Source organism: Embiotoca jacksoni, unplaced genomic scaffold (assembly GCF_022577435.1).
Source record: "Embiotoca jacksoni isolate LCO1_2020_lvr unplaced genomic scaffold, fEmbJac1.0.p SCAF_7, whole genome shotgun sequence".
NCBI classification, from domain to species: Eukaryota; Metazoa; Chordata; class Actinopteri; family Embiotocidae; genus Embiotoca; species Embiotoca jacksoni.
This window is the reverse complement of record NW_027185425.1, coordinates 3,320,517-3,347,745: the sequence shown is the minus strand read 5'-3', so window position 1 is coordinate 3,347,745 and position 27,229 is coordinate 3,320,517. Positions and strand designations below refer to the sequence as shown.

Sequence of the window (27,229 nt, the reverse complement as noted above, 5' to 3'; positions counted from 1 at the left end):
TCAGGACAGTATAGTGTGAAATATTATTTCAGGCGTTTTAGACCCTTTTTTGTTTGGTTTGTTTCGGTTTGGTTTAAGTTGCTTTGGTATAGAAGTACTTTGGTTTGGTTGGGGTAGGTCCCTTCTCTTAGGTACGTTGGTTAAAGCTCAAGATCTGCAAAAAGGGCAGTAGAGAAAGACATTTCAGAGCCTTATAAATAATGTGGTTTCCATAATTTAAAGGTGAAGAACAATAAATATGGGAGACAGAAAGAAATAATCTAGTTCTGTGAAGTCATAATGGTCACCTGCCTCTCTAAAAGTGGAAATAGATAGACAAAAACTGATAGTATGACACACTACAGTGAAACCTGAGGTTCTATTCAAATCAGTTTCCAAAATCAACTACATATTGGACTGTGTCCTAAAAATCCCTTAACTTTCTTAAGACTCAGCCTGCTGACAGTCATTTAGTATTCAGTCAGCTGCTTCCATTCATGAAGAACCAAAGTTCATTGACACTCTTCTTGGCTCACATCCCAACTCACTATTCAGTTTAACCAGCCAGTAGGTCAGCTTGTCATTTACTGCTAATTCTTTTTGATTTATCCATCATCCAAAACAATCCATGGTTTTAATTAGAAGCCAAAAAATAAACAAAATGTGACTTACATTCACACATTCATTCAGCTGGTGGATCCTCATTTCTTTGGCTATGTCATCCCTTGATCGTTTTTCCCATTAGCATCCGTCCCTTTGTAGAAATTCCTCTCCGTTAGATCCTTTGGATATCCGCTCGCGCTGTGGCCACTCTGTCACCCTCACCAGAAACTCATGAGCCAGGATTGCGCCAAGCTTTTTTAGCTCGACGTCCCGGCCAATCACGAGCCGCCGTGGTCATGTGACCGAGCCATCTGACACACAACTGTTGGTTTTTGGACAACAACATCAGTGACGTTGTACACTTGGGCAGCGAGTGTCTGTTGTAATGAATGCTTACTTACACACACACACACACACACACACACACACACACACACACACACACACACACTCACGTCCATGCGCACACAAAGAAGACATCTTAATGAATGAATAAAGGAGGAGCAGATGGCTGGCCTGTTGCCACTGAAAAACACACTCCGAGACTTTTGCTTGGTTTGGCACTTAATGAGCAATCTGCTGCCAATGTATCTCCTTGACCTACATCCGACTGTAGAGCATCTTTAACTGAAGACCCCCGAAGACCCCGACCACAAATTCATAGCCGATGCAAACACACACACATACACACACTGGCAAATAAACCACAGACACATACAAACATAACTTTCTGCTCTATTTTAATTTTAATTCAATCTGGAAAATGTTTCACAGATATCTGATTCTCATACATAATTAAAATATAAATTCCTAGTTTATTCAAATACACAAATGTATTCTGTGTTTGGTGCTCTGCACTCATTCACAGATAATCACAGATGCAGATGTAGGGCAGGTCATCCCCGTTCACTGGGAAGCGACTTAGACACGTGAATGCTAAGTGTTCCCTTTACTTTCAGACGCACACCGTCTTATTTGTCTGAAGTGAAGCTCTCGGTTAAATCACCTGGCTCGGGGTCCAGATATAAATAGCTGGGACAGGAGAGAGCAATTAGAGAGCATAAGGACAGTAAAGGGAACGGGACTTGTCTATATTTGGACATGTGGCCTGTTTAGTTCTCATAAGTGAAACGCCTTAAAAAAAAAGTGAACTCTTATTGTTCACTATTTATAAAACATCTTGTCATGGTTATTTTTGCATTACACAGCACAGAAGTGACTTATTTAACCAATTAAATGTATTACTGTAAGTAAAGAGTTTTACTTTTGTAAAAAAAAACAAAAACGAGGAAATTGAATATGTAATGAGTAAAATGTGTATTTTTATATTCTGGAAAAAAAGATGAATACATGTTATTTTTAAATACTATATATTTATTTTGCCGTATCTGTATTGTAAACATAATAACTATATTAGTGTCTGCTGTTCACCTCCTCCTCTCCCCCTTTCTTTCTTAAGTTGGCTGGTGAAAAAGTAAATTGGCTGCCATATGGCAAGACTGCTATTCCAAGAGCAGAGCTTTACTGGCCAGTTGGGGCTAATGTCAGTAGTGGAAGGACTGGGTGTGCGTGTGTGATGGTGATGGTGGTGGTGGTGAAGGGGGAGGGGGGTGGATTTAGGCTCTAGGCTCTTTCACTGACCTGCCTGGGCTAATTTCTCTAATTTGCAGACAGTCTGGGCACTGGCTCAAGACTCAGAGGCTCAAGACCCGGCACTCCAGGATAGCAGGCGAGCCAACTCACCGCACTCCTGGACACAGCCCAGTGGTTATACATTACGTTGATTGGGTCATCCCACAGAAACAAATGATCAACGGTCCAAATGAAGCCTATAAACCTATTGCCTTTATAGATATTCCATAAAAATAAATTAATTAGGTGGTAAAATTAGTCATTGCGTCCTTTTTTTTTCAGCTTCAACTAAATCCCATGCAACTTAGTAAAGTGCCTGCTCGCGCAAATAAAATAAAACTACAAATCAATAAATTACTCATTATTAAAGAATCCAAAGCTCTTTGTGTCTCTGTGAGCAATGCTCAATGTTTTGTGTCACTTTGTGTCATTGTGTTCAGTGTCTCGCTGATCTTATTTTCGGGAATCTCTTCCATCGTCTATTTAGTGAGATTTGTGTAGAATGTGTGTCCGACGTGATTGATTTGTGTGCTACATTGTGAGGTGCCTTTTGCAATAGAGGAAATGAGCCAGAGCTGTTCCCATTTATCGGTTGGGGCATCTTGCCCTTCCAGGTAACTTTGGAACATTTTAAAACTTGTGCAACCTGGGTGTGTTGCAGTTAGTACCACCTGTCATGTCTAATGCATAGATCTGATGTATGCCTGGAAGTGAGGAGAGCGAAGTCAGTTTCACATTTGATTGTTTTTTTTTCTTTCTGCGGTGAGTCATCGGGAGACTTAGTCAGGGGACTTCTACTTTATGTTGGGATTGTTTAGTTGTACTTTCTGCCACATGACAGTTGCTTGACTATTGTGAAATGCATCTGTGCTGTGATCGCTCAAGCTGAGTTTAGAGCAAGTATTTAGCAAGGCTAAGAGTGTAGCAGCGGCTCTGTGAGGCTGCTTAGACACAATGGTACAGTGAGCTAAATGCAACAACAGCAAATACTGTAAATGCTCACGGTGACAAAGGCGGGTATAATTTTCATCACTTATCAAATGTGCCAAACTAAGTTGGTGAATCTTAGTTCAGCATATTAGATTAGTCTTTCGGCACCAAGTGCTCAAAAAGAAAAACATACCACCAAAGCTCATTCCTCAAAATATTGGACAACCTGAAGATGGATGAAAAGTTAAGGAATAACTGAAGGTATCACAACAGATCCTGAGGGTTGTACAGATGGTGGAACCCAACTACATTGTGATACAGCTCTCAAAAACACAAATTGGAACCATATGGTGGAGCTAGAAGAAAAGTGAGTCATTTTTTTTACCAGTAATTGTTGCGATATTTCAGTAATTCTTAGTCACGCAAGAGGTAAAGTCAAGGCGTTCACGCACAGACAGACCAGATGCGACCTGAAAACACACCAAAACCTGTAATGAACCCGTCAGTCCACTAAAGGCTACAGTGTCAGTGACACGTTTTGCCTCCCATATAGCTGTGAATGGTAAGATGTCTTCGGATTGGGCACCAAAAGCCACGTGGGTTAGGTTTAGGAAAAGATCATGGTTTGGGTTAAAAGTAAGTAATATTGTGCAAGTCGCTCACCGTACGTTACGCGTGTAAAAACAATTTTTAAATCCACATTGACTTTTGCTTTCTCATGGACTTGAACACCAGTTTCCTGGGGGAAAATCTTGTGTTTATTCTGTCCAACCACCTCTACTTCCTTCATACGTGGAGCCTATCAGTCTTTGTGCTTTGTCACATGACCTCCTTCTTTGACGATCGTAGGTGCGTGTACATTTACCACATAGGCAGATCAAAATATGAAACTGACACGGGATACTGTGGTGCACTGTCGCGTAGATTGTACATTACTTGATAGTCGGCTGCCAGATGAAAGGCCGACATTGCTGTTAGAGCTCCACCATTAGCATGGCTGATCAGAGACATGCTACTAACACCGTACATCATTGACATGAAGTCAAAAAAACTGTTCTTCCTGCATTTTAACAGAAAGAATTTGTGTTTTTTCCCAACCATCAGTCATCATTTTTTTATTATTGCCGATTCATAAACCATGAGACATGTCCTGCCAATTTGGAAACGGCAAGAAAAGGGACTTTTAGTTGCTGTCATTATACATTCCCATCAAGCTTTCATGTCAGCATGTACACCAAAACAAAACACTCATTTCCTGGTAAGTGAGATCTTGGACATGTGTCTCTGAGCCATGGCCCATTATTATTATTATTATTATTATTATTATTATTATTTTTTTAGATCCACTAAAAGAAAACAAAAATGACTTAACTGCATGGTACCCTTTAATGTTAAGATGAGTTCAGTATCTTTCTTTCTCTGATAATGAAAGAGCAAACAATCCATCAGCTGCTTGGCCATGAGTGAGAAACTGAGTTTACACTGTGTCTGCAGTAGAAATATGCTACGCCCCAAAATACACGAAACTTTAGGATAAGTGCTGACAATGTTTACACCATCACTGTCTTTTCTTCATTTCTAGGTGTTCCCAATCTGTTTTATTCCACTGATACTCCCCTCCTTCGCTGTTTTTCTAGTTGTGCTTTGGTAAACAGTAAACAGCTGAGCTGCAGATCTTTGGAGAAAAAAAGAGGATTATTTATCTGTTAATGCATTGTTTCGATGTAGATGTCGCCCTGATAACAACCACACCCACTTCATCAGGAAGTAGATGACCGATGGGAAGTAACTGGAGAAACAGCACTTCTTTTTTTTTTTTTTTTTGTAACGGGGTGAGGGTTGTTGTTTACTGAGTCTGGGCAGCTTAGTTTTCCATCGGATCCCTTTAACCAGAAGGATTATCCCCACTGACTAAACCTTAAATATGTAAGATAACATTATCGAATTTCATCACTAACATGCACTGGCAATTGTTTTCCTGGAAGCATCTTTGTTTGTGCAGCTTTTCTAAATGGATAGAGGTTGTTGGAAGTCGCTTTGTTATTAGTGAGAAAATTAGAAGTCCTAAAGTCAGTGTTTGTTCTTTGGATGTTTTGTTTTTACATTTGTCATCATTTTCTTTTCTTTTTTTTTCAAAACCATATTGTGCAACCAGAGGAAGCAGTTTTTTTTTTTTTCTTGAAATATTATTGACGCGTGTCATGAATCAGCTCCACAAAACAAAGTAGACCGCACAGATCAAAGTAAAACACATTTTTTTAGCCAACAACTAAAACAAAAATATGGTGAACTATGTAAATCAGTATAATCAGTGTGAATTGAGTGTATGCATATTGGCAAGTGTAGTGTAAGCACTGTGTAAATTGAAAGATAAGTCGTACCCAAAACACAAAAACCCTCCTAACTAAGAGAATACAGTGCAAACTAACATCAGGAGGTCGATTCAAGTGTGGTTCATCCACCTGACACGCTTCTGCCTCTCTGACTACCTCCAGTACGACAAAAAACACACCAGGAGCCACAAATACAGTGTGACAAATTGTTATAATGTAGTACATAAAATATAGATAAGATGTATCTCCTTGTGCTGTACGGCTTTTTAAAAGACATATACGTCGTTCACTGAATACGTTATACGTCTTTTTTCCAAGTAATTCTGAACTTTCATTAACATAATCTGCAATTACATTTTCTTGGATAAAGGCCCCGAGATATACAGACAAGGACACTGATGCACATAACATCACTGAAAATGTCAAACTAGTTTGTGTTCTTGAAGCATCTTGTTTCAGCTTTCTTAAACTTGTTGGCACAGTACTGAGTCTGTGGGAAAGGGATGGAGGCAAGCCCAAGCATGAATATAATTGGCTGATAACTGTTGCATCATGCAGCAGACACGTTATGCATGTGCATCAGCGGTCGTTGGCTGTGTTTGTGTGTCTGCCTTATTTGCGAAATAACTCATCAATGACTGCAGACAGTGAAATTTACAGATCGAGATGTGGGACATGGTGACTTTAGAGGATCTTTTTAGCATTCCGAAACACTTTTTCGGCATTTTGCATGTCGGTTTATCCGAACAAGGTTAAGATGAAGTGAGAGCACTTTCTCACAAGTATCTGCAAGAGAAGCCAGAGTTTCTCAGAGGAAACTGACAGACTAAAATAACCCACCTCATTTTCACACCTCCTCTGGGTTGCATGCCATCACAGAAGAGGAAGGAACAAGACGAGGCGCACCAGAGGCCTCAACAAACAGCACCCTTATCTGCAGCATCATCATCATCATCATCATCACTCTGTTTACCATGCATACACTAACCATGAACGATATGTGGTCTGGTATAGGACTGGGCAACACTTCTAATTTAGTCTGAGAGCAGAATACGTCTAGTATTTTTGCAGAAGTGCTCTGAATTGTTTTCCATGTCGTCGAGCATATAATAAACATAATCACTGGCGTTGTAGGTTGTATGCAAGTCATGCTGCACTGTAAACTGTTGTATTTTTTTATGAGCCGAAATGCATTGCTCATGCCTATGGAAATTAAAGGACCTTTATAGTATAGTTATACGGGTTCAGTATCCGGTCAGTGCCACTTCCACAGACGTTTGTGGCTCATTTCTTTCTTAGTATTTACGTCTGTCTTGTCATTACCGGCTACTCTTGGTGGGCGTGCTTTCTGGCAGTCTCTTCTTCTTTTTCTGAAAACGTCAAATTTTGTAGTTCTTTTTTTTGTTTTGTTTTTTTTGTTTTTTGGTCCATATTAAGACGGAAATCTACCATTGAAAATATTCAATCGAAGGGTGCCACATACAGTGGTGTGAAAAGGTGTTTGCCCCTTTCTGATTTATTTTTTTGCATGTTTGTCACATTTAAATGTTTCAGATCATCAAACAAATTTAAATATTAGTCAAAGATAACACAAGTAAACACACAATGCAGTTTTTAAATGAAGGTTTTTATTGTTAAGGGAGAAAAAAAAAATCCAAACCCACATGGCCCTGTGTGAAAACAGACATGCAAAAAAAAATTGGAAATTGGGAAGGGGGCAAACACTTTTTCGCACCACTGTATCTGTGAGTTGATGCTGTGATTCTCTCATTTTAGACATGTGAATGTTCACACTTGCAGAGCATCAGCTGGCAGCAGCAGAAGGGGAACATATGGAGGCCACCAGTTGGGGACATTTGCACGCTGTTTGCACCAGTTTACGACTGTTTCCAAACAAATGTATTTACCACATTTGATTGTGTTTTGTGTAATTGATGTTCAGCTCTTCATTCATATCACCATGTGCTTCATCAAATTAGATGAGATCATATTGCAATTTTCACAGTGGGTGCTTACTCACGAACAAAAAGGTTACTGCATAGTCCTAGAAATGAATAAACACGGTGCATTTCCATTGCATAACACCAAGTTGTGGATGTGCAGATACACACCGACATCACACACCACATTACCTCTGAACTACTGTGACGAGAGTCCATTCTCTGACTCACCACATTTGGTGAAGGTTTGAGAAATAAATAAGCTCCACAAACGGTTTAACCTTCAGGACTTTAAATGTTCTGTTGGATTAGAAAATCCTGAAACGAAACATAAGAAGGATGTAATTTACAAGATAGGACTACCAGTACAGACGGTGTTATAATCTGCACGTAATCAAAATATCACAACTAAAGTACATATTCTTGAAAATTGTCAATGACTGATCAAAGATGACATTATAAGAATGCCATTACAGTTGGAGTTCAATTTAACTACTTTATTGGACTTTTCCCAAATGTTTAGCTTTTTGTGAAACATGAAAAGTTTTACCTTTTTGGTCCTCAAAACAACAGAAGTTTAAGAAGCAGAATCATTCTTTGGGGGAACTTAATCTGAAAAGATCTTTTTCTGGGTAACTAAACCTGTAAAAAAGTACCAAACGGAAACACTCAGGTAAGAATTGGAGTAAATGTACGTAGCTGTTTTCGCTCATCAGCATGCCATACATAAAAAAAAATTGTTGTACCATGCTAAAGATGTAATCTGGTACAATGCATCAGCATATATAATACAACCTTTAAACCAGTGCCAACAGATGTTGGTTTATTAGCCCGTCAACAGTGGCTAATTTGCGATTTATAATGCTTCCATAATCTTCCTGTGCCACTTAATTAACAGAGTGTTTATCTCAATCTGCTAGTTTCTGAACTAATGAGACTGCCACCCCTAAGACCCTAATTATTGCTCACTCCAGCCATCCTGTACAGCACATGCAGTTAATATCTCACAGGATCTCATGGGGACCAACAAAAGTAGAGTGAGGGGTTGATCGGGGGGGGGGGGGGGCACAGAGGATATTGGGAGACTTAAAGATGTTGTGATGGGGAGAACAGGGATAAGAAAAGGGGTGATGTCAAGGGTGTAGCAAAGTCTGCACGCTTTTGGCTTGTGGTCAACAGGTGGGCCCGTGCGCTCCCGAACCCCCCCTCCCTCCCCCAATCTCACAGCCCACCAGCTTTAAGAGAAAGACTTTAGCCAAGATCTGTCTGGCAGACAGAGAAGGGGATTTCGGCACCAAATCCATTAGATCAATAATAATGTCTGCTAATTAGCCTGTCCAGGAAAGGTGGAGGGGTGTGTGTGTGTTTGGGGGGGGGGGGGGGGGGGGGGACTGGATGAGAGTGAGACAGTGAGAGAGGAAAGAAAAGAAAAACATCACAGCAGCCAGTGCTGATTCAGAAGTCTAGACGGATAAGGAAAATCCTCAGACAGGAGTGCCTGCTGTTGAAATCAGGTGATGAGCTGTAGATGACATCCACCTCGCTGTTCGGGTGAATGCAGTGTCGTGTTGCCAGGAATCAGGCTTGCCTCCCGCCTCTCCGTCCCTCCCGCCCGTCCTCCCTTCCTTCCATCACTCTCTTCCCCAGTCAGTTTCTCTGACCCCAATCCACCCTCTTCCGCCTCCCACCTTTTTCTCTGCCCTCCTCCTTTTCCCTGCCCCTCCTTCCTTCCTCTGGACACCATCACTTTGACCTAAATCTCCTCATTTAATCTTCTTCTTCTCTTCTTCTTCTCCTCCTCCTCGTCTTTTAGATAACAATCAACCCCCCTAATTGTCTTAATCTCACTGGTCTTTTATTGTCCCCAGGGCATCATGCGTACCGCAGAACAAAAACATTAACCACAGATCAATACTTGGCATCAGGCCGCAACCACCAGCACGTTGTACGATTGATTTTTTTTTTTTTTTTTTTTTTTTTTTTTTGGTACTAATTTACGGTCAGGCTGCACTGCACATGGGTTCAATTAATATGAAAAAGAGGGAGGGGCGTGTCGATTTTAGATTACATAGAAAAATAAGCTCGTTGTTTGTCAAAGAAAATCTGACCAGCTCTTAATTCAGAGAGAGGATCTTGGGTTATGATGAGAAGAAAAAAATTATAGCAGTGAAATTCATAACCCAGATCATAGCATTGTTTTTAAAATGAGGAGCAACATGTAATACCGAGGTGAAATTGGGTGTATGTCTCAGAGGAACTGTGAAGAAAATATCAACAACGTGTGCGTCACTGGATTAAATCCAGTTTGAAGGCAGCAGCACAAATCAGCAGTTGTAAACACCTTCTTCAAATCTCTTCGAGCCCTCTTTTTTATTTTTATCTTCTCTAACTAAAACAAATCTGCGCATTGTCAATTTCTCAAATGAGAAGCTTATGGAACAGCACTTTCAGTTATATTACAATACGCCTTCAGGCCCTGAGCCAAAGATATTAGCTTCCGAGCAGCGGTAAGCCCAGGATCAAGCTAAGGTTAGGACATGATTTGTGTATGATTTTGAAAGGACAACCGGGACGATAATCAAAATATTCAGAACAATAACGGATTATCTCTGTTAGTGGCTGTACTCTACCATCTGTTAAGGAGCCGGACATGGGGTGAATAATGTTGTTCACTTGTGTGTATGTGTGTTTATGTGCGTGTTGCTTTTTGAAATGTTTTTAATTATTTCTATGACTTTTATCGTTTCGATTAATCTTTGTGTGTACTTTTGATTTTACATTTTGGTTGTTTGCTCCTCAATCCTCTCACTTCCTGCTTTATACGCTTAAAAAAAATAATAGATTTATGTTTAAAATTTCACCTTCTAATTTACACGCCTCTTGTCGTCATCATACTTTTTACCTTCCCATAACATCAACGGTGGAGCCCCTCCCTCCTCCTCTGCTCTCCTCCATCTCAGTGGGTGAGTCTGGAGCTGCTCTGCACTCAGATGACACTGTCTGACTCTGCTCTGCTGTAATCTGACATGGCTAATCTCGTCTCTCTGTCTTCAGGATTGGCAAACATACCTGGGTCTCTCTCCAGCCAATTAGAGCCCATCTGCACAGCACGCCATGCAGGCCAGGCCAAAGCCAAACCCTCAGGGGCCCAGCCAGCCTAGTCAGGCTGCTGAAGGGCTCAATGGTGGCTCAGGGTGTCTAGGGCCCCACGTATCTGCTTCCATAACAGCCCATCTGCCTGTGGCTTGGCCTGGTCCACTTTCATCTCCAACGGCCCCATAGATTAGGGATCCTCCACAGACTTACTGTTAATTAAAGCACGTGTTGCCATACAGTTGTTAGGTAATCGCAAAGAGCTAGGATTCATCATTGGGCTAAATTGGACATTTAAAAGTTGTCCTTGCACATAGATTAGAGCATTTAGAGTAGAGAAGGTCATTAATAATCAAAAAGATTTAATACATTAGCAATTCAACTACAAGTTGACCATTCATTTGGTTATTGTCAGTGTTGCAACTATAATAAGTATATTTTTAGCGCTGTCAGCATTTTAAACCACTGTCAAATAAAATTCCCCATCCACTGTGCATCGTCTTGCTTTTTATGACAAAGATGTCTGTTAGTTTCCTTGTTCTTTATGTATTTATTTTTTGTAAGTAAAGTAGTAATCTAATCTAATCATCTTAATTTTCAATGGGAGGAGTTTTGGCGTACAAACTCTAAAACCTGGGCTTTTATTGTATCTGTAATATCTGTAATATATTATATACATGTCCGACTATGGCAACAATGGTAAATAAACTGCAAAGGGGTCAGAGGCCTTCAAACAGCTTGTTTTCTCATCAAGCCAGTCTCACTTAATCACCTTAGCTAAATTAGTTGGAAATTAGCCCTCTTTCTAACTCCCTGTCCTCCGTCTTTTACCTTCCTTTCCTCCCCCTTTTTCTCCCCAGTGGTTTTCACAGCTTTTGGATTAGACAGATTACACGTCTGAAACGCTGTTTTTGTTCTTTTCTCTCTCCGTCTCAGGTCCACTCCTTCGATGTGGTTAGGTGGTATTTCAGGTCTTGAACCTCTTGCGGCGTTATCAAACCAAATACATACATTTTTGAAGTGATGAAATGACATGAAGCAATGTACAACACTGTGTGCCAAAGTTAACAAACATAAATTCTCACAGGGCATGGTAGACTCATTTAATGAGAACTCGAACAAATTTCATGGAAACTGTGGTTGGTGTGTTTAGTTTTGCCAAACAGGTATTGTAAGCCTGTGGTTGTTTTAGCCAATTTGAAAAGGAAAAGTACAATGCTCACTCTACCAAACAGATGATGATTAATGCTTCTGTGTAAAAAGAAAAACACAATCTCAGTCGAAGTTTTGAGTAATCTCATGTCAGGAAACTTCATCTGCAAACTTCAGCTTGTTCAAATGTGATGATTTGCCGCCTTTCCGCTGTTTTATATTATTGTAAATTAAACATACATTTGTATTTCAGACTGATGGTTGGATAAAAGAAGAAATCTGGAAACATTATCTTGGCAATCGGGGGAAATAATTTTTTCACTATTTCCTGACATTTCATAGACTAAACATTAATCTATTAATCATGAAAAAATAATTGAGGGATTAACCAGTAATGCTGATAATTGTTAGCTGCAGTTTAGAGCACTGTAAAAGGCTTGTAATACCATGCATGATACTGTACATCTTTACCCAATCAGAGTGAGCAGTGCTGCTTTAACACACATGGTTCAGTGGATGTGCAAACTTCATGGTTCAGTGGATGTGCCCAAGCTTGCAGTTTATATCATTGGTTCCACTTGATCTTGCTGCGGGGTCTTAAAGTCTCATGTTGGCAGTCTGGTAGGCAAATATGTCTTTTTGCAACTTTTTATTTCAAGTTCAATGCTCACATTCGATTTTTGTTCACCTCCATTTGGCCCACATTATGTCATTTAGTGGGCTTAAGAGGCAGTTTGCTGTCCTTTCTGCCGTACACTGATTTTTTTATTTTATTTTTAACAGATATATAGTAGCTCCAGGCGTTAACTTAAATGGATTCTGCATCTGTGGACTTACTTTTTCTCAAATATAGAGTAATGTATACTGCATAGCCTAAAACCATGTAGAGGAGAATGACTTAAACAGCAGTTCACAAACCACTGGGTGATATCACGGTTGGTTAGTTAGTAGTTAGTTTTGTTTACACTCCCAATAGTTACAGACTGTACTTTGTTTGCATGCAGTAGACCAATGTGTTATTTAAAGAAAAGAAAATAATTTAAAGCCCTTATTTTTTTTAGAGGATTTTGCCCTTTTTTTTTTACAGCTTTAGCTTTGACATTACAATGACAGACTATGTTTTGTAAAGCTACATCACTTTTATGACTTTTTTGTAACTTTGAGTTAAAAAAAAAAATAAACAATAAGATTATAACTTAAATATTTCTATAATATGCAGTATAGGCTATTTATTTTTTTAATCAGAATGATCACACGAGTCTATTCTAGGCTAGGTAGTAGTAAAAAAAAAAAACTAAAAAAAACGTGCACATTTCTTTTCTCGCAAATTTTGCCTATTCTCAAAATTTTACCACCAAAAAAAAAAATCACTTCAATCTGTAAATTAAAACTTTTGTGAAAAGGCACTGAAAAAAAAAAAAAAAAAAAAAAATCACGTTTTTCGATCACAGCTATAAAAAAAACAAAAAAACAAAACTTAATCCTGGAAGGTCTGGTTAGATCGAATATCCTGAGGTGTGACGGAGCCCGTCTCTCCGATACGCCCCTGCAACACACCACTTCCTGCGTTAAAAGACGTCTGCCGCACGCGGTTTGTATAAACGTGCGCGTATGTGTGCAGAAAATGCTTTCACTTTCACTTTCACGGCTCCGTCGAATTCGTCGACACGCTGCAGCCAGAACCATTAAAAAAAAAAAAAGAAGCAAAGAAAAAAACAAGGAAGCGGCAACAGAACAACCTTTGGGAAACCCTCACCATGGCGTTTAAGTACCCGGCTGCCCGGAGGGATGAGAGTCAGGTCAGTGTCAAAGTCCTGCTGCGAGCTTTTGCTTTTCACTCTCCGTTCTGGTGCAACAGCGGCACACGAAGCCGGACGAGCGATACCAGGAAGAGAAAGACGAGTGGGTGGAGGGGTCAGAAGGGGAGCGAGCGACTGAAGAAAGAAAAGCAAAACTTGAGAGAAAAGTCAAGGTGAAATGCTGTGTCATGTTCAAAAGTGCCAAAGTGTTGCGTTATCGGCGTCGACACTCCACAAAACGACGTCCTCGCCGGTGAAACCGAACTCACGAGGCTCATTGATTTTTTTTTTTTTTTTTTTCCCTTCCTCTCACGCCGAGTCAGAGTGATTCAGCTCGTTCGGTGGAACAAATAGGCCGATTGAAGCCTCGCTGCCAGCAATAATGATCGTGTTTACTTTAAATGATTAAATCCATTTCTTTACAGTATTTTCCCCATTTAATAATTTAGTCTAGAAAAAAAAAAAAGTGAAAAATTCCAATCTCACTTTCTCAGCTTAAAAAAAATAAAACGGTTCCAAAATGCAACTATTTCAATTTACTATAGGGCAAAATAATGTATTTTATTAATTGTTTATTAGTTACAGATAAACAATATCAGCTATTAATTACTGACTATACTTTGTAAATTTCATCTGGGTACCTTTATGTGTCATGTCAATGTCAAATGAAAACGTAAACTCCTCTTAAAGTGATTAAAATTCACAAGACGTGACATCAGTGTCCTCAATGGTTTTTACAGCCCTTCCGTGTGTCTTATGAAACTTGCCCTTTTGCCACAGTGCAAAATCCCGCAGCGTGTCTCACTGATGATACAGCAGCATTTATTACAGAAATACATCATCACCTGGTGCAGCAGTTGCACGCGCTATACAATTGCATAACAGCACAAGGTCTACAATGTCTATTAGAGGAGGTAAGAGCTGCTCTGGCAAAGAGGAAGAGAGGTGAAGAAGATAAACTTGCCCGTATACTGGTAGCTTGAGGTCATGTGTACACAGAGTTAGGCACATGCTGCAGTTTGACAGTTTACAAACATGTAGGTTTAGAATTGGGCAAATTGCCTCTGACTTTTTAGACCGTCAAATCTGCATCCCGACAAATAATTCTCTTCGTAAAGGTGATCTTCTTTTTCAGGGCTGCAATCTTTTCATGTATTTATCCAATTTTGATTTTTCTAATACCAATCCCCATTACATCAACTCAGGATATCCACTGATGCTGTGTACCAAACTGATATCAGATATGTATTTTTGGAGACGGCAATGTTAAAGAGGAGAAATGGCAAACGACGAAATTTACGAGTTTAAATACATCTTGCATATTTGAAACTGCTTATATCTTAAAAAAAAAAAAAAAAAACATGTATTGTTTTTCGTTTCCCTAATTTTGGTAATTCATTCAGTCTCACAAGTGACCATCGTGTTGATCTCCACGAACTTGTGCAAACCCACTTTTTTGTGTTTAAATGATGCCAAGCAGGACAATTCAGGAATAATAATAGAGCTCATGTGATGATCATCCAAATGTCCTTGGCGTATGTTGTCCACTGATACGGAAGTTTGACACTTTCACTTCGAGTCAGTGGCGATGCATCCAGCTGGCTGCGCTCCAATGTCTGACGGGCGAACGTGGCATGCCTTATCCCTTTGAAGTGCTATGCCAAGACTTGTCACAGTTCTTTTGTCTATTAATATTTAAACTCATGATATTAAATATCCAAGTCCACCAAGATGTTAACATGTCTTTTTAGGTTAATAGAAAACCACTGGGGAACTATTTCTCCTTGGGATTACTGGAAACAGGTGCCCACAAGGGACTTGCTCTGTGTGTGTGCGTGTGTGTGTGTGTGCGTGTGCGTGCGTGCATGTGTGTGTGTGTGTGTGTGTGTGTGTGTGTGCGTGTCTTCATAGAACTTGCAATATCTCCAATCTGCTCACCGGTGCATCAAGGTCATTGTTTTAATGCCACAGCAGAACAGACGCTCTCTAGTTCCACAGAAAAAAAAAAAAAAAAAAGACTTCAAAGTGAAATAACAACAACTGTCTTATCAAGAAAATCAAGTTTGAATGCCAAACATTTCACCCAGTTGTTGTTCGCTTGTCTCTTCCTGTTTAACTTGCGTGTCTTTGCCGCAGGTGGATGACTACCACGGAACTAAGATCTGCGATCCCTATGTGTGGCTGGAAGATTCTGATAGTGCAGAAACGATGGTACACGAGAACTTCTTGCAGAGTTGAAGTTTGTTTCTTCATCAAAAACGGGAACAATTTCACCCCGTGTCTCTTTTCCTTGTGTCGTTCAGGCCTTCGTTGAGGAGCAGAACAAGCTGACTATGCCGTACCTGGAGCAGTGTGCTGTCCGGCCTCGGTTCCACCAGCGTCTCACCGAGCTCTATGACTATCCCAAATACAGCTGTCCTTACAAAAGAGGAAAGAGGTACCAGCTGATTTTTTTTTTTTTTTTTTTTTTTTTTTTTTTTTTTTTTATGTGTAGACTCAGTTCGAAACGGCTACACTTGGAATTCAGGCCTGAAGTCACAACACAATTGCTAATTCTCTAGTTTATTTCCTGTTTTTATTTCCAGGTATTTCTACTTTCACAACAAAGGCCTCCAGAACCAGGATGTGCTGTATGTGCAGGACTCTCTGGATGCACCCGCGACCGTGTTCTTTGATCCGAATAAGCTGTCTGAAGACGGCACCGTGGCACTGAAGAGTGAGCCAACCTGCAGATCGTTCATTATTGTTCACAATTTCTCGGACAAATATAAATATACCGTTAAAGATATGCAGCGCTAACTCATCCCCCCCCCCCCCCTTTCCTTCGTCCCTCTCTCCTTTCAGTGGGGCGTCTGTCAGAGGAGTGTGAATATTTCGCCTACGGTTTGAGCAGCAGCGGCTCCGACTGGGTGACAGTGCGTTTCCTGAAGGCCGATGACCTCACTACCCTGCCCGATACCCTGGAAAGGGTTAAATTCAGCTGCTTGGCCTGGACTCATGACGCAAAGGGCGTCTTCTACAACCGCTACCCGCGCCAGGAAGGCAAAACCGATGGTTAGCAAGAGACGTCGCGAACACAAGCTGCGTCAAAGCCGCGACGCTTCTTCGAACGTATTTAACTCCTGTGTATTTCACTGAAGGCACCGAGACCACCAGCAACATCAACCAGAAGCTCTACTACCACGTTATCGGCACCGAACAGTCGGAAGACGTCCTGGTTGCCGAGTTCCCCGAACACCCCAAGTGGCACAGCTCAGTAACCGTAAGTCCGTTGAGTTCAAGTGAAGCTTCATTTCAGCTTGATTTAAGAGTTCTGTACAGAGTCACGTGTCAAGAAAGGAGAATCTTTTTTTCTGAAATCCTGCTGTGTGTGCACTTTTATACCAGCACTAGGAAATCATTTGTTGAAAGTTTTCTTGTCGACAGAAGTGGTGTTCGCATTCAGGGTTTCTCACCCTCTCACCACTCGTTGTGTGTGGAACGTTATGATCTTTAGGATCTCCTTCCCTTTGAAGCCTGCACGTTTTTACATCCGTGTTTCGTTGCTTCGTAGTTTTCTTCTTCACTGTTTTTTGCTCAGAGCGTTACTGCATCTGTGAAACTATCAGCAGGAATGCGCGTTGCATCACCTGCATGCATGCGTGCAAACTGGCTGTGTGTTTTTGTTATTTTTAGGATGAGTGCCTCATTTCTGTAGGAGCTTTAAGTGAGTTTAAACTTGTTATAATAAAGCCGACGTCGTTTTCTCTCTTGTCTTTCTTACCCATTTGTTTTATTCCATCCTCTTGCCAGATATCCGATGATGGCAGATACGCTGTTTTGTCCATCACTGAGGGCTGTGAGCCCGTCAACCAGCTGTGGTACTGTGACCTCCAGGAGCTTCCCAGCGGCATCAAGGGTCTGTATCACTGTGTGAACCGGCGCCACAACACTGATTCATGCATTTTCCGTAAAAGTAGAATCACAGTTTCCAAATGAGACATTAGGTCTGGTTTACATTGTTCCGCATTTGTACTTAGATTTACTTAGATTTTAAACAGATGTTGTATATCGTGCAAAAATGTGCCTCTCATTCACCCTTTTCACACATGACAGCGAGCTACCATGAACGGCTCTAGTCTGACCATCTTTTTTGGTGGATGATAGCATATATGTCAGTGTGCAAAGAAAGACTAAAATATAAAACGTAAATAAAATATTTAAAGTGAAGATTAAAAAAAAAAAAAGCTGTAGAAAAATCATTACCTGAATATTAGGTTTTTGTTAAAGGATACTCTTATATAAGGCAGTGACTGTTTATTGCATCAGTCTGCCCATTTTTTCTGATAAATTTCATTAATCATTTAGTTTATGAAATAGTTGAAAACCAGCAAATGCTCATTCCAACTTCTCAGAATGCAACATGATGCCTCACTGTGGTTTCTCTTGTCCGACCAGCATTTCTCAACTCAAAGAGATTTAGGAATATAGCAAATTTGTGAAGCCGTAGTAAGTTGGCTGTAAAATAACGAAATGATAACTGCATTGTGAGAATACCACAAGAGCTGCAGCCGTGAAACAAAGTGACCTGTTCGAGTATTGTTTTGACTGTTTTATATCTATTTCCAATATTGTCAACCTACGCGGCGCATGAAAAATAGTAGACGTGTGTGTCATTGTTCATATCGAACATGGAGTCATTGTGACATATACATGTAGCACATAATCCCTGTGGTCCGCAGGAGGTTGTGAAAGTAGCTGTAGATGCCATTGACTCGACTCCAGCAAATGTTGATATTTCATAATGTGTGGTCTGTTTTGTGAAGAAAAAAAAAAAATCCACCCGCCGGTGTTTTGACACTTTCCAGTGAAAGGCTGTTGCAAAGACTTCCGACTGTTTTTCCACAGCCAACATAACTCAGCTGTCCATGTTTCCGAATGAATTAACTGCAACTCCTGATGATGAAAATGAGCACAATTTGTCTTTTTTGGGGATTTTATTGATCTTCTCCTCCAGGCCTGCTGCCATGGGTCAAACTGGTGGACAACTTCGATGCCCAGTACTCTTATGTCACCAATGAAGGAACTGTGTTCACTTTCCGCTCCAACTTGGATGCTCCCCGATACTGTCTCATCAACATCGACATCCAGAAACCAGACCGGCAGCACTGGACTACCATCATACAGCAGCACGAAAAAGACGTCCTAGGTGAGACTCAGTGGAAATTTCAATTGTATATACAGTTTAGGTCAGCTGTGTCCACTGATGTGGTATCACTTCTCCATAGCACAAATGTTCTCAAGAGTTCACACAGAATTTGAAAAACAGACTTTCGTCGGCAAGCTGTGGCTTCGTGTTGGAACATGCGGGAAAAACTCCACAAAGGTTCAGAAATGCGTAAAAGGTCGCACAAATAGAACTGCAGTTCCACAATTCAGCCCTTAAAATGTTGCCAAAGGTTTTTTCTCTGAATCTCTCTCGCTTAATGTGTCGATGACAGCGCGACCACAATAACTAGGAAGTTCTTCTGTCCGTGGTTGAAAACCTTCGTCAAAGGGAACTCTTCTCAAAAAGTGAAACTTGGTCCATAAGCACTTTGCCTTAACTTTTTTTTTTTTTTACATCGTGAGTCATTCGAATGATCGTAACTGTACCTAGAGATGAGTGAAATACAACATCTGTGAATGTCCACGTTTCCTCTGAGAAGTGCGTGCATGCGCACACAGCTCACGTCGGCATGTCAGAACATATTTATAGACAAACAAATATTTTCATGAAAAAAAGAATTCAGTGTATTAAGAAAAATCATTTCAATGACTTGGAAAATCTTTTAAGCGCTATACGTCTGTCTACCGTTTGAGACATGTTTATAACACACCATAAGTGATCAGCATAGGTCAGGATGGGTTAAAGTTAAAATTCACTAATACGCACTTGAAATGTATACAATTACATTAGTGTGTTATTAACATTAAGTACATGTTAATATACTGCTTATGTGTTAAAAAAAAGACTTAAGTTAATGTGATACAAAATTATTATATCACTGGCACTTATTTTTATAGTGCAAGTTATTCATCTTTTGTTTTCTTCAGTTTCAAAATTTGAGGCAGCTAGTGTCTACTGATACTATTGGCACGCTTGTTTTTAACATATTTTCTAAATCAGTTCTCTGCTTGCTGAATCTTATCATGTTCAATGTCAGTAAAGCAATAACACACACCCGTGTTGCCATGGTTTCATGCAGTCATGGAATGCATAATGTATGCTCACAGTGGGGAATCATACTTTCATCCGATAGGATCATCTTATTCTATTTCTTTTAGGGAAAAAAATCTTTCTTGTTTCTCCATTTTGATCAACAATACAACATTTTAGCATTTAGTACATTGACTGTGCTGCCGGACGTTTCTAAGCCAATAAGAGTGAACTATCCTGTCTGTAATAACGCTGTCTTGCTGCTATGTTATAGGTCGGTTGTCAATAGTAACTCCCAAGTGGTGCCTAATTGTGGTGTGCGTGCGGCTCGTCGGACTGTTGAGTAACATCATTGAAGTAAAATAATAAAGTCATTGGTTTTACTCAGTAACGTCCTTCTATTGACACGTACTTATTTTCAAGACATAAATGGCATATATGGAATTATGGTTTCTGCATGTAAAAAACAGTACCTGGAGAAAAAAAAACTGCCTCTCTTCCACTGCCCTCTGCAGCCTGTTGATGATACTTCACCAGGTCACTGTAAAAGGAGTCATTGTTTATCCCTGCATCAAATCTCTACTTCGCCTCTACAGTAATACTTCTAATAACATAACTAATAAACTAATTATTACATTCATGTTCAATCAATAGCAATTATATTTGGCTCCAGGATCACGAGATGACTCCTTATTTTGAAGATAAATGTTGAGAACGAGCCAAGAGGAAGTTGATATCTGTATGACTTTAAAAGAAAAACAAACACAAGGACACAGTCGCTCTTGGAAACGAGTGTTTTTCACCAAAACTACATGTCCACTTTCCGTGACTTCCTCTTTTCTCCCTCTGCAGGCTTTGTCTCCTGTGTGAACCAGCACCACCTGCTGGTCAACTATGTGCACGACGTGAAGGACATCCTGCAGGTGTTTGAGTTGTCCACCGGCCGGCTGGTCAGGGACCTGCCGCTGGACGTCGGCACGGTGGCCGGAGTCAGCTGCAAGAAGAAACACTCCGACTTCTTCTACAAGTTCACCTCCTTCACCACACCAGGTAATTCTGATTACAGTTATTATATATTTAGTTGTCTCATTGGTAAAATTAATGCTGTAAATAAATCGACCAATCCCATGTGAAAATAGTTACTTATTGATTTTCCCCCGAAGTATTCTTTTATCAGCATTTTTTTTTTCATGTTAAATGTCACAAATTAGTAAAAAAATGACCAAAGGCATTGTCTTCATATTTTTGGTTTGTCCAAAAGCACAAAGCCTAAATAAGTTTACTCTTTTACATGATAAAGAATAGCAGTAAATCCTCAAATTTAAGAAGCTGGAGCCAGTGAAGTTTGGTCATTTTTGATTACGTTTTTGAGATATATTCTGTTATCCAACTAATCAGTCAATTGATTACTCATTTCTCTCTAATATTAAACAATAATATTATAATGTACATTTGTACATACTTTAAACCACACGTTATTGAATGTGAGTAAAGGAGTAGCACGATAGGTTAAAAAAAGATCAAATACTGCAAAAAAAAAAAAATAGCCCAAATTACAGTAGTTTCTAGTTATGTAACTTGAAATTTAGCCTGTGTTGTGTCATCCGATTTTCAAAATATGAACAATCCGTTATCATCATGCAAGTAGTTTTACACACACAGTGACCTCCAACCTGTGTGGCCTCTGCTCTGTGGTTACCAGGTATCATTTACTACTGTGACCTGAGTGAGTCCGACCCAGAGCCCAGAGTCTTCCGGGAGGTGGAGGTAAAAGGCATCCAGCAGGAGGACTATCAGACCAGCCAGGTAATGTCGGTGTTTGTGTTTTCTGTTTTCTGTTTTGTCTCCTCAGTTTCTGTGGACCACAGTTCACAGTGCCCTCCATAAGCACGATAAAAGAAAAGAGAAGTGTGAGGCTGCCACATCAGGCATTTGAATTTGAGAACTTTTAGCTTTTATTTCACGCTATTTACATGCACACGCATTTTGTCATTTTACACGAAAAGCCATTTCATGTTAAAGCCCCCTTTTTTTTTTTCCAAATCTACAAAAGTTAGTAAACGACTGACTGACACGTGTAACTAACTGCCCGTGTGTTTTCTTGCTGAGATTTGCTCACACATAAGAGGGAAGTGGGTGTGTAGCCTTCACTTCAGTCCGTCTTTGCATCTGTTGGAGCCAGAAGGCAAACGCCAACATAAAGACCAGAGAAGTAGCAGTGACAGAAAAACAGCTTTTGTGTAAAATGTAAAAGGAGAAAACAAAAAAAAGTAATTGACAACCATAACACATGAAATGAATATAACAAGCACGGCAGTGTGGAAAGCTCTGAAGAAAAAAGAAAAAGAGACAACTGGTGGACTTCAAAATAAACTTGGGACGGGTCGCCCACACAAAACAACTGCAGCTGATGACAGAAAAATCTTTAGAGCTGCGAAGAAGAACAAAACAACGGTCAGACACGTCGCTTGTCTGCCTAGAAAGCGCAGGGGTGAAAGGAGCACAGTCCACAGTTTGTAGAAGAATTTGATGGAAGAATTAAACAAGCTACACAGCAAGATGCTGAGCTCTTACTGGCGTGCGGCAAACCACCGCTTTGAAGCCGCGGGTCTGACATTTATGCTGTCGCCATCTTGTTTTTCTGCCTCTCCCCCCAAATATACCTCTCTTTAAGGCCTGATATCTCTTACATATGGAATAATTTTCAGAAGCACCAATAAAACACTGGTCAGAGTGAATTTAGTTCATGACACCACAATAACATGTCGTAAAATAAATTGCTGCCCCTAGTGGCCCTCGGTAGTGTTGCACTTTAAAGAACTTCAGCATTAGCTTTACTTTCCAGAGCCACAGACTACACCCATTTTTATATACAGTCTTTGATTATTAGCGGCAAAATTATAAAAGACTAGATTGGAACTGATTAATACAAAATACGAGACAAGAAGTTCTGGAGAAAGGTTTTCAGGACAGCCGAGACAAAAATGAACTTTTAGTTAAAAGATAGAAATCCAAAAGTATGAAGGAAAACCAGAAGGTGCCCATGATCCAAACTATCCCACTTCATCAGTGAAACGGCGTCATGCCCTGGGTGTGTACGGTACGGCTGCTCCTGGAACTCACTTCTCTCAATGGATAATGGAACACATGATGGCAGCAGCTGGATGAATTTGTAGGTGAACGGACACGTTTTGGATGACTTCGTACGAAGCAGTTCCTCTCATTGATTGTACCTTCATCAAACAACAAGACAGTGACCTCTAACACACTTCTCATGAAACCAAAGCTTTTATTAATGACGAAAACTGGTCTGACACAGGCGAAGTCAGTCACCAGTTTTAAACCCTACCGATGATGCATTTTACCTGCTGACAAAGAGGTTGAAGACAGAGTAACAAACACACACCGAAAGCAACTGCTTTAAAGACCTGGAATAAACGATGCTAAACATATAGTCTTACATATGGATTGCACGTTTCATGCCAGCAAGAAGGGAACCAAACATTAAAATGGCTCTTTGTACAAAACAACATGTTTGGTGTGAAATAAAAGCTAAAAAAACCTCTGTTTCTGTCCCGGTGTTGTGTTTGGTTCTCAAATTAAAATGCCTAAAAGCAGCATTTCAAAAGACTGCTAACACACTTTTGGAGGAAACAACAGTTTTACTCTTTCCTTTGAATTGCTACTTTCTTACAGCTTCCACTTTAATCATGTTCCTGTTCTATTATCACCTCTACTGTTTGCATATTCATATCATGATGCAGATTTACCAGAACCCTATTCACCACATTTGAGGAAGTGAAGTGTGTGAACGGCTCACACTTTTAAAAATATTCAAATGAGAACCGTTTCTGTCTGAACACGCAGGTTTTCTATCCCAGTAAAGATGGAACCAAGATCCCCATGTTCTTGGTTCACGCCAAGGGCCTTCAGACAGACGGGACTCATCCAGTTTTCCTTTATGGATATGGAGGCTTTGAGAACGCCATACAACCGTACTACAAGTGAGTACATCTGCTCGCCACTAAATCTCTTAACTGCTTCTCCGATGTACATCTGTAGGCCCCAGATTGTGAAGTTCAGAACAGTGAGGATATACCAATCATTTATAAAAAAAAAACTACAGTATAATGTGGGTGCTACAAAAAGCAACGTACTGCTGTCAAACTCAATGATTCATGATTCAATCATTGATAATTTGTCTGTAAATCTTAAAGCCCCAATTTTTGTAAAGTGCTGCGTTTAAAATGCAACAAATATAAAGATACCCCTGCAGTGTATTACACTCACCATTAAGGTTATACAGCTGCGGGGACGCACATGAGCATTAGCTGATTGCTTGTTGCTGCCACTGTTGAAAACAAGCAGCAGGTTCATAAAAGGGATAAAAAAAATAACAGGGTTCACTCTGTGTCTGATTTCTCTGTAAATGCCACGGTGTAAATACATGCATCAGCAGCTCTGCACAAACACTGTATGTGTCGTCAGTGCCCGCTAAAAAAAAAAAGAACCTGCTATAATGACAATGTGGTCCTGACTGAAAAGCAATCTTAGCACAAAACGGTTGCCAGTATCTCGATTTTTAATTTTTTTTTTAAAATTTTTTAAATTTTTAAATTTTTAAATTTTTTACTGCTACTAATGCGTCTTCAGTTTTTAAATATGATGCACCTCACTGGTGTCGGCTTACATTTGTCTTATTGCCTTTTTTTTTTTTTTGTACGTGGTCAGTGTTGCCTACCTGCTGTACGTGAGGCACCTGGGAGGGATCCTGGCTGTGGCCAACATCAGAGGGGGCGGAGAGTACGGCCTCACCTGGCACAAAGGTACAACCATGACGCCGAGTCGTATCTTTTCTGGGCTGTATTTCAGCACTGACATGACTTCTGGTTTATGTTGTGGGTGCAGCGGGCACTTTAGGGAACAAACAGAGCTGCTTGGACGACTTCCAGTGTGCAGCGGAGTACCTGATCCAGGAGAAGTACACCACAGCCAGCCGCATCGCCATCAACGGAGCGTCTAACGGAGGGCTGCTAGTGGGTAAGTACGGGGTCGACCGTGTCTGTCTGTGCATTATGTGTTTATGTATTTGGTGGGAAAGTTAGCGACGAAGCCAGAGGAATTAAAAAAAAAAAGGGGTTTTAAAAGTATACCCAGGAAACTATTAAGCCGCAGTCCATTTCCTCTCATCATTTGGAAGTTTTAAAGCTGTGGGAACCTTTCTCTTTACTTTTATAGCTGAAATTGAACTTAACATCAACTTCCTCCACAATTTTAACAGATCAGCTCCCACTTCTGTGTGATTTATCCCATGAGGCCTCTAACAATAACCCTCATCTACTGTACTTCTCCATGGATTGCATTTTTACTAAAGGCGAAAACAGTCTGCTGGTCCGTAGATCGCAAGCCTTCGTATTCTCCACAGTACATTTTTGGCATAATTGCTAATGTCAAATTCATCTAACAGTGGTGTGCTGCTTAGCTTCAATTCATTTAGCTATTAAACAGCACATTAAACAGTGCTTAGTCACATCATTTACCAAAGGCTGGCTGCCATATGGCATTGCACACACCCGGCTAATGCCTGCTTCCCTGGTGCGAAAGTGGCCATTTAGGAGTGATTGCATCCTCCAGTATGAAGTAAATGTGTGTTTGTAAGCAAATGGTATCTGTGACACTAATTCAGAATATATACACACACACACACACACACACACACACACACACACAGCGGCCTGCACAAACCAGCGTCCAGACCTGTTCGGCTGCGCTGTGGCAGAAGTCGGCGTGATGGATATGCTGAAGTTCCACAAATTCACCATCGGCCACGCTTGGACCACCGACTACGGCTGTTCTGACGACCCGGAGCAGTTCAAGTGGCTCATCAAGTATGAAAAACACTCACACAACTAATAACTAAAAAAATATCTTTGCACGAACCATAATGCACTGTACACTCTCATATTTGTACGTTTTCACAATCATGACCGATCAGACCATCCTGGTCAGTTGGATTATCCAAGTGTGTGATTTTTTTTTTTAAGTCGCTAATAATTTATCCTATAATTAATTCACTTCCTGTCCTTCTCACTGTAAATTAGACATTTTTACAACTAGAATCAGGGCCATAATAGCAAATAGCAAGCAAGCAGTAAAATACTGCAAATACATTTGTGTCCTAAATGAGAACCAGGTTTTCATAAATTGAATTCACTGCAGAGCACCAACAAACTTTTATAGTCCTCGTAGCCGACGTGTGTCAAGTCACCGTCTCATCCAAATGTGTTTTTTGTTTTTTTTCATCCTCTCCTCCGACTGCACGACAGATTCTCAACACAAACTGTTTTTGTTTTTTAAAGGATTTCTGTTTTGGCAAAAATCGCACATCAACATTTGTCTTCCTGCTGCATTTTCAGACATTGACAAGCGATATATCTTTATTCATAGTTGTCGTGTCCTTTGTCTTTATTCAGTCACTCGGTATCTTCTTCTACCTGACTTTTAAGACTGAACTATGTTTGCCTGTTGGTGTATATTATATCTTGTATCTTATTTTCAGTCATCTCACGGTCTCTTTTCAGCTTTATATAGCGGAAAAGATCAAATCACAGCAGAGCAGAGCAATTAAATAACACTTTGAGGTGCATGAATCACTTTCATATTCTCTCTGACAGGAGAGTTTTCTCACATTTTTCCTTCCACCTGGTCTTTGTCACCCTCTCTGCCAGGTATTCTCCTCTCCACAATCTGCCTCAGCCACCTTACTCTGGACCCCCCTTCCCCGCCGTCCTGCTCCTGACAGCAGATCACGACGATCGCGTGGTGCCTCTGCACACCCTGAAGTACTGCGCTGCCTTGCAGTACGGGGTCGGCGGCAGCCCCGGGCAGCGTCAGCCCCTGATGGTCCGGGTGGACACCCGCAGCGGGCACGGTGCAGGGAAACCTACCGCCAAGGCCATCTTGGAGGACACGCACATCTTTTCTTTTATCGCCGAGACACTTGGGCTTCGTTGGAAGGAGTGAGGAGAGCATGATGGGAAAGGCAGGTGCAGGATAAACACAGTGAGGGAGGCTGTTTAAGGGATGAATTTCATTTTTTTAATCTTTTTTTTATTGTTGAGGAAGCATACATGTAAAAACCATCTATTAAAAACAGAATACGTCCGGTCAATGCACAACTAAAGTAAACGGTTAAAGAAAGACAAAGGAACGGCGTACAGCAAATTATAAGTGTGGTAAAAATGTCAGAAACTCATTGTGCTCTTTTAACTCTGGCTTATTTTAACCATTTGAATGGTATGGTACAAAATGATTCGGATAAGAGAAGATTTAATGCATACTGCAAGTTTGTAATTGAATTAAGATCAAATAAAATCTCTACTTGCACTATGACTTCTGTCTCCTGGATTATAATCAATAGTGTCCCAAATCCAAATATTATTCCTGAATTAGACCAAATTAGATATGAATTGTTCAGTGATGGTGATGAAAGAAGTGTTCAAAAGTATGTATAGGTTGAGTCAAAGTAGCATCACATAAGTTGATATAGTCTATTGATAGTGACATTCAAAGCCTTCCTAATAAAAGCAC

The 27,229-nt window shown here is 40.4% G+C and overlaps 1 protein-coding gene across 1 annotated transcript; it reads left to right on the top strand.

Annotated features, from left to right (window-relative positions):
- Positions 1-13,264: 13,264 nt before the first annotated feature.
- On the top strand, positions 13,265-27,031 carry LOC138214623 (prolyl endopeptidase-like). The gene is made up of 15 exons (XM_069176376.1): positions 13,265-13,461; positions 15,598-15,672; positions 15,765-15,898; positions 16,047-16,177; positions 16,306-16,515; positions 16,602-16,723; positions 17,254-17,359; positions 18,458-18,649; positions 20,492-20,689; positions 21,342-21,445; positions 23,507-23,643; positions 24,371-24,465; positions 24,548-24,679; positions 25,371-25,527; positions 26,368-27,031. Exons 1-15 carry the CDS (start codon positions 13,420-13,422, stop codon positions 26,660-26,662), a joined length of 2,130 nt encoding a protein of 709 aa, XP_069032477.1. The 5' UTR covers positions 13,265-13,419; the 3' UTR covers positions 26,663-27,031.
- The last annotated feature ends 198 nt before the right edge of the window (positions 27,032-27,229 follow it).

What these genes read in the sequence shown, in the direction of transcription:
- LOC138214623 (XM_069176376.1), top strand. Translation starts at nt 13,420, where the DNA reads ATGGCGTTTAAGTACCCGGCTGCCCGGAGGGATGAGAGTCAG. An exon ending in AGTGGCACAGCTCAGTAACC is followed by an intron (nt 16,724 to 17,253) that starts GTAAGTCCGTTG and finishes TCCTCTTGCCAG; the next exon opens with ATATCCGATGATGGCAGATA. An exon ending in CAGTTCAAGTGGCTCATCAA is followed by an intron (nt 25,528 to 26,367) that starts GTATGAAAAACA and finishes CCTCTCTGCCAG; the next exon opens with GTATTCTCCTCTCCACAATC.